The sequence below is a fragment of the Fusarium vanettenii genome (genome assembly GCF_000151355.1).
Source record: "Fusarium vanettenii 77-13-4 unplaced genomic scaffold NECHAsca_92_unmapped, whole genome shotgun sequence".
Taxonomy (NCBI): Eukaryota; Fungi; Ascomycota; class Sordariomycetes; order Hypocreales; family Nectriaceae; genus Fusarium; species Fusarium vanettenii.
In genome coordinates this window covers 35,160-50,326 of record NW_003315797.1, presented here as the reverse complement: position 1 = coordinate 50,326, position 15,167 = coordinate 35,160, and the positions used below count along the sequence as shown (strand labels likewise).

The following is a 15,167-nucleotide window of genomic DNA, read 5'->3' as shown; positions in this document are numbered from 1 at the left end:
GAAAAGATTATTATTAATTAAAGAGAGAGATTATTTTCTTTTTTTATATAAATAATTATATATTATATTTCTTAAAAAATAAATAAAAAGAGGCTTTAAAGTTAATAAGCTACCTATAGGAACCTTATTATCTTAAAAAAAGAATTCCTCTCTAATAATTTCTTAAAATAGAGGTTATATAGGATTAAAAGAACTAAAGGCTATAGCTCTTATAAGCTATATATATTAATAAGATCTATTACTTATTAATTAAGCCTTAGCCTTAATTTAAGATATTTATATTAATAATATAAGAAAAACTCTTTTTATATAATAAGCTTATAACCCTAGGGAGTATTAAATTATACCTTAAGAAAATAAATATAATTATATATACCGCGGTAATAATATAACTAAATATCTCTTTTATAATAAATAAGCTCGCGAGATTTAATTAAAACCTAGGCCCTTAATATTATTAAATAGCTAATAGGGTTCTCTAGTATTTACTTTAGATTAGAGATTAAGCCCTTATCTTTAGAATAAAGGCTAGCTCCGTAGAAGATATATTTTAAATAGCTATTAATATAAGCTTTATTAATAATAAAGAGAATAAAAAGAGCTTATAGGTATTTATTATAAAGCTATTTAAAGGAATTATAGCCTAGAGGGTAAATAAATAGAATAAAATTATTACCTTAATTATTAAAATAGAGCTTTTAGCCTTTTCTTAGGTAATTAAGGAGGGAATCTTCGCGAGTAAATTATTAAGCTCCCTCGGCATAAACCTTATAAATCTAATTACTTAATATAGATTAGCTATAACCCTAATAAGGATTATAATCTAATATAATAACTAATAGATTATATATTTTATAAAGGTAAAGCTTATTTAATTATATATAAAGCTATATTATATAGATATTTATAATTATTAGCTAAGGTAAGAGATTAAGGAAAAAAGAATAAAAATAAAATATATCTTATTAGGCGAGCTTATTATTAATAGCCTAATAAAGGTTTTATTATTAGATATATTTAAATAATTATATATATAATTAGGCCTATAAATTATCTTAGCTTAGCTAAGGCAAAAAGTTAATTAAAAATAAATAAATTAATAAAAAAGATATAAGCTAAGGGAATAACTCCCCTTATATATATATCTATATAAGCCCCTTAAGGCCTTATATAGATATATAGCTTATTTTTACTTTTTAATATAAAGACCTTAGTTTAATTCTAAATAAAAGGCTTTATTTTTATTTAATAAAAATAATAAAATATCTAATAAGAAAATAAAAGGTATAAGATATATTATAAATTTATTATGAAAAGAATATAAGGCTTATTTATATTATTAATAATAAAAAACCTTAAATATTAAAATTAATATATAATAATAATAAAAGAATTACTCCTTAGGAAGATTAAAGGCTTAAGATCTTTAAGAGACCTTAGGTATAAGAGGAATATTATAGCTTTTTCCCTTTAAGGCGAGTTATTATTAAAGGAGCTATTTAATAAGCTATTTAAGGAATTATTATTATTATTATCTTTATTACCTTAATTAATTTATTATCGCTAAGTAAGATAGGCTTCTAAGAGCTAGACCTAAGGTAAGCCTCTTATAAGGATTATAAATAAGAGGCTTCTTAATATATAAAATAAAATAATTAAGGATATAATTATCTTAATAATTATTAAGAAGCTTAATAAAATTAATATTAATACTTAGAGTAATAATATTAATATTAAATTCCCTAGGAATATAAGTATTCTTATATTAATTAAGCTATAAGATAATTACCTTAAGCTAATAAGCTAAGGTATTATTAAAAATATATAGAAGAATAATAATTATTACTTAAGATTAAATATTATTTAGAGATAAATTAGTATTAGCCTAGAAGCTTAAATTAAATAAGGAATTAAAATAAAAAAAAGAGAGAGAAATATAAACTAATTATATAATAAAAAGAGTTATAATTTACCTTGAGGAGGCTAGCTTTTAAAGTATTATTTTATTTTTTAAAGTCTCTTAGGCTAAAGCTTAATAAATAAGCTTATTTAATAGCTTAAAAATAATATTTTAAGCTAAATTATACTTAGCTATTATAATTAAAGCCTAATTAATTTATCGCTAAGATTAATTATTATTATTAATATATTATATATAAAGGTCCTCGAGAGCTACTTAGTATACCTAGGCGATACCTAAGAGCTTAAGAGGAATCTAATAAAATTAATTATAAAATATAAAGATTAAGGGAAAAAAAACTTATTATATTATATCCCTTATAACTTTAATTATAGAGAATATAAATTTTTAGCTTATTATTAATAATATATATAAAGGCTAGCTCTTAATAAGCCTAGGTTATATAATAAAAATAAGGAGCCTTATTAGTAAGATAATTATTAAAGATATAATTAAGGTTATAAGGGAAATAAGCTAATTTAGTAATATAAATAAAAAGAAGAGATATAATAAAAGTAATATTTATAAAGGTATAAAAGAAAAGCTAATAAGTAAAACCTAATATAAAAAAAGAAAATAATTCCTTAATTAAGGTCTTTAATAGGCCTTTAATAATCTAAATAAATAATAAAGATTAAAGCTATTATAAAATAAGATAAATAAAGATATAATAAAAAAGATAAAAGTATTATAAATAATACCTTATAGGGCTTAAAAGGAATATAAAGACCTCTTAGAGACTTAATAGATTAGAATAAAGGATATTAAATAAAAAAAGCTATTTATAAATAACCTAGGTAATAAAAAGTAATGTTTTCTCGCTAAAGGGGCATATTAAGCGGGATCTTATATAATAGCTCTAAGGGTAATTATATAAGAGCTATAGCTAATTAATCTCCGGTAAGTTAGTTATATTAGTCTTAATCTAGAAGGCTATATCGCGGCCTAGAAGGGAAAGAAAGAATAGCCTTAAGGATAATAGGTAGAGGTAATTATAATAGATAGAAAGATAAGCCTATAATTAAATATTAAAGGACTTATAAAGCTTATAAGGCGCCGCCTTATTAAGGCGATAATAATAAATATAAGCTAGGTCGATAGCCTATTAGAGCTAATTGCGATATTAAAGCCGCTAAGAGGATATATATAAAGCGGGGAAGTTGGCTATGGGGGGAAGGGATTAAGGTTTTTAAGTCATTAAGTCATAGGAGTAACTTAAGCTATCGAGGAGGAAGGTTTCGGTCGTGAAGATACAAAGGTTTAGGTAATAGAGGAGTATAGGCTTAATTAGAGCTTAAATGCGATATCTCGGCGAATTACTAAACTTATTAGTTGGCGCACATATCATCTTTGAACATAATGGTAGTTATCAATAGATGACTGGCGTTTACCTCTAGGGCTGGTTATGACCAGCGGCAGCTCATAGGTCGGGCCAACACGAACTTGCATTTTATCAATGCTCTTCGCCATGATCCATTCCCATGTCATACGTCGGTTATCGAGGCAGATTTTCATATCCGACACCTCAAGCCTTTTAGCCACAGCGTACATGCTCCCGGCGAGATCGGCCGACGGCTTGTCATCAACAGGCCATTTTGGCAAACGTCCATCTTGAAAAGCGGCCCACTTGAAGCAGTCGACTATGAACTGACAGAGGGGGCAGCCGTTATTTGCAGCATTTTCGAGGTCAAGGAAGGACTCGTGGTGCTCGTAACACAGGGAAGCTGGCGGGGGTGGGAGCCTGGAACTCTTGCGAAGATCCTCGTGCATAAGTTGGACCAAGAGATCAATAGAAAGGCCACTACAATAGGAGCAGAGAGCTTCGGCCATGTTGGCAGTGGGAATTTACTTGAGGTTGAAGAACTGTTTAATCGCCGCAGCCAGGGTGGAGTAGAGAAGTTGTCAGCTTACTCGCTTACGTATGTTGCCAAGTCCAATGAAACCTGTTGTTGCTGACTGGTTGTTTGTAAAACGCCTGATCTTATTATCTCATTAACTTATATAACGCGGATAAGTAGACATAATAAGTAACTATGATAATACTTTTATTATTTTTAATAAACTACTTAATATTAATATCCTTATTGCTACCCGTGAAAATGCCTATCGTCTGGTCATAGCTATACGCCTAGGACGAAATTCGCCTAACTGCCAAAGCGGCTACGCCATGCATATCTTTTAGAAACAAGCAAGCAGGGGAGGCAAGGATTCAGGATTTCACGTAATTGTAAGATGCAGTTTTTAGGCTCCCCTCCCCGGAAGCGCTAATGCGGGTTAATTCTCTCACGATTCTATTCAACGCTGGTCATTAGGCGCTCAACATGTCTTTCTTGCAGAGCGACTATCACTCTATCCCTCAAGACTCTTTGGCTCAAGCACATAGGGAGAGCACAAACAATTCTCTAGACAGCGTAGACCTAACAACTCCTGCTAATACAGCCCATGGGAACAACTCGTTTGTGTTTCAAAAATACAAGCCAAACACGTGGTTAGCCTCATAGACGCGACGGTGATCGTGGCACCTCTTCTGTTTTTAATAATCGCCACATATGTCTGGCTTCTTGACAGCCGGGAATTGCACGCCCCGATTCTCGCAAGGCAACACAACGCCATTACATTGGTAAGAATGCCCCCTCGACCTACTCTCCATGACGTTCTGACTTTTGATAGCCTGTGACCATCTTTCCTATTTTATTTGCTTCCGGCGTCGGTCGACTGGTTTACGACATTGCCAGATGGAAGCTTGACAAGGGTGCAACTGTTGGAACATTGGAACAACTTATCGGAAGCCAGACTGTGGGAGCGACCATCTTCACTCAACCCAACTTCCGTACTTGAAACCTCCTTGGCATTTCTTTGCTTTTCGTCTGGGAATTCTCCCTCCTTGGTGCGCAATCTGTCCTGCGAATGTTGGATTCACAACTTCGCCCAACAAGCCATAATTCCACCATCGTACATTACGACACCAACGCTGAACCTCTGTTCACGACGAGGACCGGCCCTCCCAGTTCCTCAATACCCGACGCCTTTTCAGACAACGCGTGGCTCACCACTTTGTACAATTCTTATACCACACTCTTATTAACACCGCAGCCTATGAAAATTGACACCATGGATATTTGGATGAACGTCAAGATTCCGTTCTTGGAGAGCCAGACCAACCGGTCCAGTGACACTTGGAAGGACGCCCTTTGGAAGCCATCTTCAAAAACTTACTCCTTCCTCGCTGGAATTCCGGTGACTAATGTGCCTGTGGGAAACATATTAATCCCTCGAATCAAGTTATATTGGCCTTGAATGCGAAAGGCTCCAATCATCATCAGAGAACCGGGAAGCTCTCAAGTGGAATTACACGGCGAGTGATGGTTACAATTCCCACGGCTGGCGTCTCGACCCATTGAAAAACGGCTCCTAGAATGGTTTCAGCGATTTCCCTCACCGATCACACGCTTCCTGGGGCCAGCCCGGCCACGCCGGCAATATTCGAGAGCGAGACGGATATTGAGGCCGGGCCAACCCGGCTTTTTCTCCAAGTCCAGATATTGAGCTGGAACACGTGGCCGGTTCAAGCTATTTGGGACGTGAGACAAGAGTACATCGAGTCCCGCGTCAACTGCTCACGCAAGGACCTTTCAGCGCAACAAAACTGCACCGCCACCACCCAGCGTCACTCACAACGCCGACATGCCGCAGAGAATAGAACTACTCTATCCTTTATCGACATATCTTGGCACGTCTATTTCCTGCTGCCTCGAGGATCTCAGGAACTATCACCCTACAACGCAGATCTTAGCATGCAGTATCTGATCGATCCAAGGTAGCAAATCCAGGAAAAAACCCAGGGGTTCTCAGTTTTGAAGCTGTGGACGGTGACCAACTCGGCATCCGGCTAAGTTAACTGCTCAACAAGTATATTCATTTACTTGAGCCAAATGCACTCAACGACATCAATAAGCAACATCGAGAATAACACTGTTTTAAAAGCCAACATTACAGTCGCGGCTAAGGTTACCGACCTGGTGGAGGTTTATGCCATTTCAAAAACATGGGCGGCCCTCTTTATCCTCTCATCGGTCGTCTTGATTCTTGGGGGTGTTGCAAGCGTTGTGTTTGCTCATCCCGACAATGGGCCCGCCATATTTGGCTATGTGACGACGGTGCTTCGCGACACAGGGTTCATTGACCTGCCTCCCGTTGCCAAAGATATGGATGGCGGGGATATTACAATCCTGGTTAAAGATGTGAGGGTACAACATGGGTTTATCAGTAGAGAGGAAAGTGCGGGATCTGCGATAGGGGTAGGACGGGAGCATGAGACAAGACCTATCAAGACGCGTCGCCCGCAAACCAAGAACAAAAGCACATGGGAACTTACGCGGGTTGATCATGTTCCTGATCAAGGCGTTTAGAATTGGTTAGTTAATATAGATAATTTAATTTTATCTTTCTACACTAGCCCTTATGAGCCGAGACCGAGACCGAGACCGAGACCGACACTTACACATCAACGTAAGTGCATTACGACGCAAGATTCAAGGCTCATTATAAAGTAGTCAAGGCAGGCACCTGGCGTGTTATTTACGAGGCCGGCAGATGTCCTATGTCTATGGAAATTCTTCAGTGTGTTTGTGCACGTTTTCATTATGAGTGGTGAAGCCGGTCTCAAATGCTTGCAATGGCTAATCAGGGGCATGCAGCTGGGTTCATCCCTCCTGATCCTCGCCGTTTATTCATATTTCCTTGCAACTCTAGCAGCACATGGTTATGACATCAACACAAGCATCCGTGCCGTCGAAGGAATATCCGGCAGCGCCGCTCTCTATGGGATCTTGGGGCTACTTCTGATCTGTTGCATCGGTGGTATCCCCATCGCGTCTCTTATTGCAATTATCCTCGACACCAGCTTCCTTGCCTGCTTCATATATGTAGCTGTTGCTAACAAGCACGGCGGGGGCAATTGCAAAGGCGAGGTCGATACCCCATATGGACTAGGATCGGCAAAATCTAGAGTCAAAGGGAAGAGGGGCTCTCTAGCACTGCCGACTTATCGAGTCGCATGTCAGCTGCAAACTGCCTGCCTAGTTGCAGCAATCATTTGTGTGTAAGTGACAGTTGTTCGGTTGGTCTAGCAACTCAGCCGGCAGGTGGCGGCTTTTAAAGATTCGACTGACAGGTGGTCAGTGTCCTGTTTTTCGTTTCGATCATCGTCGATATCGCGCTGGCGCGTGGTCATTATGCCCAACATCGACTCGAGAACAAGGACTACGGATATGGAGATGGCGAACGAAGGGTCTTTTTGGACCGCAGGTCAGAGCCTAGTCCCTGGGGTGCGGTTCCAGATGATCTCCCGGCACATGCACAGCCCGATGACATTGATCTTCACCCACGCGACAGCATACATATCCATGGAGGCAGAGAGCGCGAAGGTATATCAGATGACCAAGGGAGTCACTACTATCCGCATGATGGCTCTGATCAGACCCAACGGTCTAAGCATCCAGAGCCACCATATCCTATTTAGGAATCAGCAGTGCAAATTAGTAATACATTTCGGGTCGTGGTTAGCACCTTAAGCCGAGCATAAAACGACAGTAGAGAAACTTGCTAAAAGTGTGATGCGTTTAAGACAGAATTATAAGCTTTGACACAAGTATTTCCTTTACGAACACCAACAATTAGCCTCAGGACTTAGTCGAGCTCATCGTTATCCCCGACGAGGGTCAGACGTCAGGTGCGAGATCATCTACGTCGGTACGTGTAGCGTTCATCAGCGTTCTCTTGCACAAGTGGCAGAGACGAGAAAACGCGATCAGCCAGTGAAATGTACAGCATAGTTAACGGCGGAATCTCGGAATCACCATGCAGCTGAGACATTCACCCACGATTCCGCTGCTCGCCAAGCTCGTCTCATATCATGCACCAACCGCAACCGTGTTAATTATTGCGGCTGCTGACGTCTCTGCCTGCTGCAGAAAAAAGTAAATCTAGAAAAAATAATACACCAACCGCGCTTGCCTCGCAGTGAATTCACACAGCAGTTTCCGGTTACACCACATCGAGGGGCATGACCAATTAATCGCATCACATACAGGATACCTTGCTCCCAACCTATTTCAGCCCATAATAGAAGTACTGGCAATTTCTCGCGTTACAAAGAGCTATATCACACTTTGGTCCCCAACAGTCGGAGAAGCTGGTCTCCATGTGCTATCCATCTTAGGCTCTAGACAGGCTTTATCTTGATCAATGGAGCCATCATCGTTGTACGTGCTGATCATCTCCATAGCTAGTGGCGAAGGCATTAATTAGCAAGCTAGCATCTAATTGAGAATTACTTGTATTCGATTACAGCAGTTTTGCTTTGCATCGCTTTCTGTCGCTTTCTGTCGCTCGATGACGCATTGTGTGGATCCTCCCATTTGAGGATACATTTCGCGCTGTGTCTTACTGGCTTGGATGCATGCAGATGGGGTCAAATCAGCGTGAGACGCGATATCACATTTGATGCAGCCATATCTAAGAGGAGTGATAGATCACCTTGGCACCAGTCTTTCTACCCACCTTCATGCGGCCGAGGTCGTGGGGGGTCTTAAGACTCAGCCCTGAGGCAGACGAAAGTGTGCTCATAGCTCTTGATGAAAAACTAGTTGGCTCTCATTGCTAGATGAATCAGAGAGTTCTTGAAAGCCCCTTGCGTCATCCTCCTGCAACTTCGTATCATATTTAATTTTTATTCGGAGGCTCACACCCGGCCACGTAACGTAGTATCATAATTTAACAACAAGAAGGTCGGAAACGACGTGGAGAAGTGAGGCTTCCGAGAAACAAGATGGGAGGGCTGGTCAATGGCGCACGGCAAACTGCAAGTCCAGCGGGAAACAGCCAGCCACAGTCGCTCTTGGCTTCCTGTTCGAGACGAGAGTCAGCATCTGGTCTTGGCCGCATATTGGAGGCGTCAATGCCTCAATCTCCCTCGAGAATATAAAAGGTCAAGAAAGAGCTACAGCGCTCTACACACAACACGCTCATACCACTATTCGAACACAATGGAGTTCTATAAACAGAATTCAAGCTTTCTCCCAGGAGGCTATGTCCAGCCAGCTATCACCAAGATGCAGCATTTGTTCCCTCGCTCGGCATTATTCTTGTTGTTGCATTCCAAGGGGAGCCTCGTCATCTTGCTAGTGGGCCTGTTATTCTTTCGTGTGCTGTACAACCTCTTCTTCCACCCCTTGCGAAAGATTCCCGGCCCTTTTTTAGCTAGATCAAGCGAGCTCTGGAGAGCAATCCGATATTTTCGAGGAACCTGGCACGACGACGTTCTAGAGCTCCACAAGACATACGGACAAGTTGTTCGAATATCCCCCGGAGAAGTGAGCTTTACAAGTCCAGAGGCGATCAAAGCCATCTATGGTCATGGAAAGAATGTATCAAAGGCAGGAACATCCCCGTTGCTTCACTCTTTACCTCGGAATAACATGCTGATGCGGTGTGCAGTCAAAATTTTACAACACTTTCATCGTCCCTAACATGACGATCAGCTTCTTTGCGACGAGGGACAACAAAGTCCATCGGTCTCTTAGGTCGCGTGTTTCGAGCGCATACTCCATGACGTCGATTCTTGGCATGGAGCCACAGATCCAAGACGTGTTGGATCTCAACCGAAGAAAGCTCGGCGAACTAGCAGACGGCGCCAACTACATTGCCTTCGACAAGATGGTAAATTATTTTACCTTTGACGTGGTTGGCCAGCTGGCGCTGGGTGGAAAGATTGGGTTCTTACAACAAGGAAAAGACGTCGATGGTATAATCCAGTCTGTCAGCGACGGATTCTATCTCATGGGTAATATGGGCATCTTTCCATTGCAAATGCTCTGGATCAATAATCCGGTCTCTAAATGGTTCACTAAAACCTTTGGCGGCGATCGCCTGAATGCTTTCGACGTCTTCATCGACTGGCTGGACAAGAGAGTTGAGGAGAGAATGACTAATGGTCTTTTACCCGGTCAGCGAAGGGATCTCCTTCAACATTTCATCGAGGTCAAGGATGCTCAGGGGCGCCAAGCAGACAAAAAGGAGGTCATGATTGAGGGCGTTAATATTCTCGCTGCAGGGGCTGATACAACCGCCATCGGCATCCTGGCTTGCCTTGGATACATTTTGACTAATCCTCGCTCCAAGACAAAGTTGACACAAGAGATCGATAACGCTTACCAGGAACTCAACATCGATGACGAAAGGCGCGAGATCTCTTTCAAGGAGGCCGAGAAGCTTCCATATCTGTCTGCTGTCATTTTAGAAAGCATTCGACTACACCCTTCCATCCAGTACCAGCTACCCCGGAACGTTCCACTAGAAGGAGCTCATATTGGAGAATACTTTCTTCCCTGTGGTACCACTTGCGGTGCCAGCGCAAGAGCTGTGAACTGCTCACGGGAGATCTTTGGCTCGGATGCGGAGGAGTTCCGACCCGAACGATGGATTCCCAGAAGCCCGGAGGATGGCGAACGGATCAAGAGCGAGAAGTCTCTCTTAATGACAGTGAGCAGCACTCCATTCCCCGTTGTCGTTGATCTATCAGTGATATTAACATAAGTCGCAACAGTTTGGGATGGGCAGCCGCAACTGCATAGGGAAACATCTAGCGACAGTCGAACTTTACAAGTATATCGCTCAGTTCTTCCGGTACTTTGATGCTGAACTGGCAAACAAGGCTAAGCCTTGGAATACCAAGACACAATGGTTTGCTTTCCAACGTGGGTTTCTTGTTGCGATTAAGAGAAGAGAGCATCTGGCAGACGTAGAGGGACCCGTTGGAAATTGTTGAGACAGTGTGACTGATCCGATCTGCTGGTGGCTGGGGTCTGTATACCGTGGAGAGAGTTGGGATCCTCTCGGACACACGAAGCTTAGAACTAACACGATACAATTAACCCTGTTTTGCTTTAATGGTCTCGATGAACTTACACATACTTTATCATGGTCTTCTCGGCTGCGTCTTTTACAAGCGATATCTGTGTCATTGTGCACGGAACAGAAAGTGTAGAATCTAAGGGTGGTTTTTCGGGAAAAGGCTGGTGAATTTCATGGTCGTCCAGGTTTGCACAGACGAAAATTAGAGAATGCGGCGCGATTTGGATCAACATTGGGCCAGGAGATAGCCGTCTCTGCACAGCCTGTTATCTCCCCTTATCGCCAGCCATTCGACCGGCGTCCGAAGCGGAATGTAAGATAAGAAAGCCTGATCCCCCTCAAGCTCATCTAGTGTTAAGAGAGATGTTGCCTAGACCAAGTCCTGGCTACAAGTCATTGAATACATCCAGCCGCTGTGGTTTCTCCTAGGGATGACTTATCGACCTAGACCAGGGGCAAGAGGCTCCTGCATGCGAAGCAAAACGGGCTGTGTCCCATGCCGACAACAGCGCGACGATTCTAGGCCGGTTTGCCTCGGCTGCGACAGAAACCATTTGATCTGCCAATGGACGACTCCGTTGGGCTCGAAGTCCTTGTCGCCAGTCAAGACTCGTAATAATGAGACTTCTAAGCCACACTCAAAAGCCACGGCAACGCATAACGTCGAGAAATCATCATCTGAGACAACATTTCCAGTCACAGCGGACCTGAGGACGGTACCTCTGCAATTCCGAAAGGGCACCAATCGGTATCTCTTCGATCATTTTCTTCATGTCACAGCAAAGCGAATGGCCGGAAGAACATACCCTGAAAATCCATTCCTCTCTTGCAATCTCAAAATTGCTTCTCACAACACCATAATGCAACACACGCTCCTCGCAATCAGCGCTTCCCATTTACTATACAAGAGGTCAGACATGACAGAGATATGTGCATCTCATTATGCGATTGTGCTGCGGGCAATGGAACATGCTTTGACACGATGGAAAGGACTTCACATTCAGGATAAGATTGCTCTGCTGGTTCGAGGTGAGTTTGCTTGTTGATGATAGCAGAACTGCCGCCCTGACTTGTCGCAGATTATTGATGTAAACACCAGAGGTGCATTATATCACCATCTGAAAGCAAGCAAGTCCATGTTCCAAATGGTCAAGCAAGACCTCAAAGGTCATGATCCCAGCTTGTTTGGCTTCTTAGCAGAGCAATACGCGTACGTCGCCACTGTCTGAAACATAACATTTCGCTCAGCTCATTTCGATCCTGAGATGAACCAAACCTTATCACTACCCTCACTGGGACTTCTGAATCAAGGGTCAAATTTCTACGGATGCCTTTTTGGCTGCTCTCACCCTGTGTACGAAACAATCCCTATGATATGCGACCTCGCCAAGTTACGGATCACGGAGGGAGTCGCCCCCTCACAGATATCCTTCCAGTATTACACATCTATACTTGGGAAGCTACAAGCCTGGCGACCAACACAGGGGGCTTTTTCGAAAGACTTCGAATATGCAGGTCAGCTGTATCGTGAAGCCTGCCATATCTTCCTCGAATCTTCCTTTCATGGCCCTTGCACTCCCAGCTCGGACCTTCATGTAGCTGTTGAACAGCGTTTGGTTCGTTTCTTAGAGGCATTTTCTAAGATGTCGTATGAGTCCCCATCTTGGACGACTGTAATGTGGCCAATATTGATAGCGGGATCACACATGAGGTTCCAAGAACAGCGGGATCAACTTTCGGATATTATATTGAACTCGACCTTTGACATGAGGGCGGTTGATAACACATTATATCCACTGAGGCTACTTTGGGACAAGATGAGCTTTGATCATGGTTTTTATGGATCTTATGGACTGGAAAAGGTTCTGGAAGAAAGTGGGATTACCATGTGTGTAGGATGATTTATAAAGCTTAGATGACAGAAGTCTTCTCAGTACCGAAGAACCATTTGGTTGGTCAGACTACCTAGCCATGGCTAGTTCATATGTTACTGGACTGACTCAGTGCAAGTCACGGAATAACTTCTCTCCGCGTAAGTAGTCAAGAGGATGCATGGCATCAACCCATCCCAGAAACGGAGGACTCAGTCCATAGCCTATGAGCTCCAATGTATCGTCATCATAGCTTTAATCTATGTGTATTCCTTATATTAGTTATCCTGAGGCTATCGCCTCTTTCCTTTCTAGGCCGTGATATAGCTTTCCTAATTAGGTCTAGTCTATCTGGTGAGCCAGAGCTCTCCTCGCCGGCCATTGAAGGCACGTGACCACCCTTAGAGCTATTATACAGGGCCCAATCCAACAGTTATCCCCTAGATCGCTCGTGCTCTGGCTGCCTACTGGCGCATCGGACGCATCGAGGCTAACTATAACCCTCACCGCCCTGCCAACATGAAGAGAGACGACGAGGCACTTAATGAGCTTCATGCTTGCCAGTCAGGCACCTGTGCTCACAAGTTCAGCACTTGCACCGAGCTCGAGGTCGACTTCTTGCGAGTACTACTTTTGAGCGGGTTACAAGTCACGAGAATCTGTATACTGTGTGGCTTAGGTTTGCTTTGTCTTGTGGTTCGCAAGGTAGATAAATGCTTACTATGTGGTTAAAGATGCCAGTCTCAAGTTAACATGCACCAGATCTAGAAAACAACATAGGCCAAAAAGTCTGCTAGGGTTAACAACAACAATAGCTTAGTAAAATAAATCCTTTGCATTTTAGCCAATTTGGGTCAACTATACATAATAGAAGAAAGAGGAAAACAGTCTAAGGATCGTAACCGCGATGCCTCAAGTTAGGCTCGCGCAGAGAGTAACATGAAAAGCAACCATCACCCATATAATCCATCATCACCTTCAGCCATAATCAGTCATCGTGGCCACGCTTGCACTTCTGCTTATCATCGTCCCAATGCTTATGCTTAGGGCACTTGCAATTGCCCCATCTGTCCTCCCACATGCCGTCCCTGCATCTGCATTTGCCGTCCCTGAACTCCTTCCTCCTGTCTTCGCAGACACACTTATGGCCCTTCCGTTTGAAACCCTCTTTGCAGACGCATTTACGGGAATCCTTATCAAACTTCTCCTTTGGGTCCCTGCAGACGCACGGCCTCTTCCTGTTACCAGTCGGGTAGGCATCCTTAGGGCAACGGAATTGGTGGCCTCCGTGCCTGTCATTGTCATCCCTGGCCTCGACGTCGTGAATGTCAGCGTCCGGATTGGGAAGTGCAGCGACTGAGTTCAGGGCAAGAAGTGCGCCTAGGAGAAAGTGGTTGAGAAGCATGATGACTGAGGGGTGGATTCTTTAAGAGGGCCAACTTGGTTATGTAGAAGAGAAGTAGGAGTTTCTTGTATAACGGCCAAGATGAAGAGTGCGAAAGGGAAGGTGCCGGTATCTCAGTCAGAGAGGGTTCGACATAGAGAATAGAGAACGATCAGACAGAGAGAGAATGCTTCTAATATATACGTCTCAGCTGGCCCTCATTGAGAGTGCCATTCTCCCTTCACCGTGAGTTAAGCCTGAGTTCTGCATCTATCTTTAGAATCACACTCTGCCTCGGAAGCCCATTTTTAGAAAATTAACTTAGTATTTGACACCACCTCACCTCCTCAAGCATGCTATGCCCTAATTCCATCCATCTCAGGAAAAGTCATGTAAAAATAGCCACGGTTAAAGGTCTTAACCTCCCGTCTACCGCCACTTCTTATCGATACGAGGTAAACCCAAACGGCCTGGACGGATCTACAAGGGAGCCAGCGGGTTGATTTGCCGGATGAACATCTGTGCTGTGGAATTAAGCTATCTTGATATCATCAGTGACTCCTTTCAGTAGCACGCACTCTCCTTGGTTGGTGCATGTCGTTGAGGTGACATAGTCGTGACAAAGAGGCTTCGGAATCTGGCCCTTCCGTCTGTAGCCCGAAGGCAGAAGCTGAGTCTCGGGAGCGAGGCATCAAAACAGACTTGCGGGCAGTGTTCGAATATGATGTTGATGCCTCTTAGATAATGCTGGACACTTGCACTGTCTGAAGTCTATCAGACACACATAGAGAGTCTCGGGTGTTTCCCCGCTTCAACGTCAGCGCCACCGTCGCGATGATTCCGTCACAGACTGGCCCAGCGCTAGTGAGCGCGCTACGTGTAGCCGCCGCGACACCATTCCCCATGGCCTAGGCCGATGGGGCTTGAACTCAAATCATGATAGGGAGCATATCTGAATCTCGCCGGTGATGCTTATGAGTGCGTCTCTTATAATGCCATTACAGAGGATGTCGTTATGTATAGCGAAGCTAAATGAAGA

The 15,167-nt window shown here is 42.7% G+C and overlaps 3 protein-coding genes across 3 annotated transcripts; 2 read left to right on the top strand and 1 right to left on the bottom strand.

The window, feature by feature from the left end:
- Positions 1-4,281: 4,281 nt before the first annotated feature.
- NECHADRAFT_89065 (uncharacterized protein) lies at positions 4,282-7,481 on the top strand (the record flags this gene model as incomplete). Its single annotated transcript, XM_003039549.1, has 9 exons — positions 4,282-4,448; positions 4,529-4,580; positions 4,631-4,756; positions 5,054-5,241; positions 5,376-5,777; positions 5,916-6,238; positions 6,417-6,469; positions 6,514-7,061; positions 7,142-7,481. 9 exons carry the CDS (start codon positions 4,282-4,284, stop codon positions 7,479-7,481), a joined length of 2,199 nt encoding a protein of 732 aa, XP_003039595.1.
- Positions 7,482-9,490: 2,009 nt separating this feature from the next.
- On the top strand, positions 9,491-10,787 carry NECHADRAFT_55911 (uncharacterized protein; the record flags this gene model as incomplete). Its single annotated transcript, XM_003039548.1, has 2 exons — positions 9,491-10,501; positions 10,566-10,787. The coding sequence occupies 2 exons, from the start codon at positions 9,491-9,493 to the stop codon at positions 10,785-10,787; spliced, it is 1,233 nt and encodes a 410-aa protein (XP_003039594.1).
- A 2,945-nt stretch (positions 10,788-13,732) lies between these two features.
- Positions 13,733-14,149, bottom strand: NECHADRAFT_89063 (uncharacterized protein; the record flags this gene model as incomplete). Its single annotated transcript, XM_003039546.1, has 1 exon — positions 13,733-14,149. The coding sequence occupies one exon, from the start codon at positions 14,147-14,149 to the stop codon at positions 13,733-13,735; it is 417 nt and encodes a 138-aa protein (XP_003039592.1).
- Between the last annotated feature and the right edge of the window lie 1,018 nt (positions 14,150-15,167).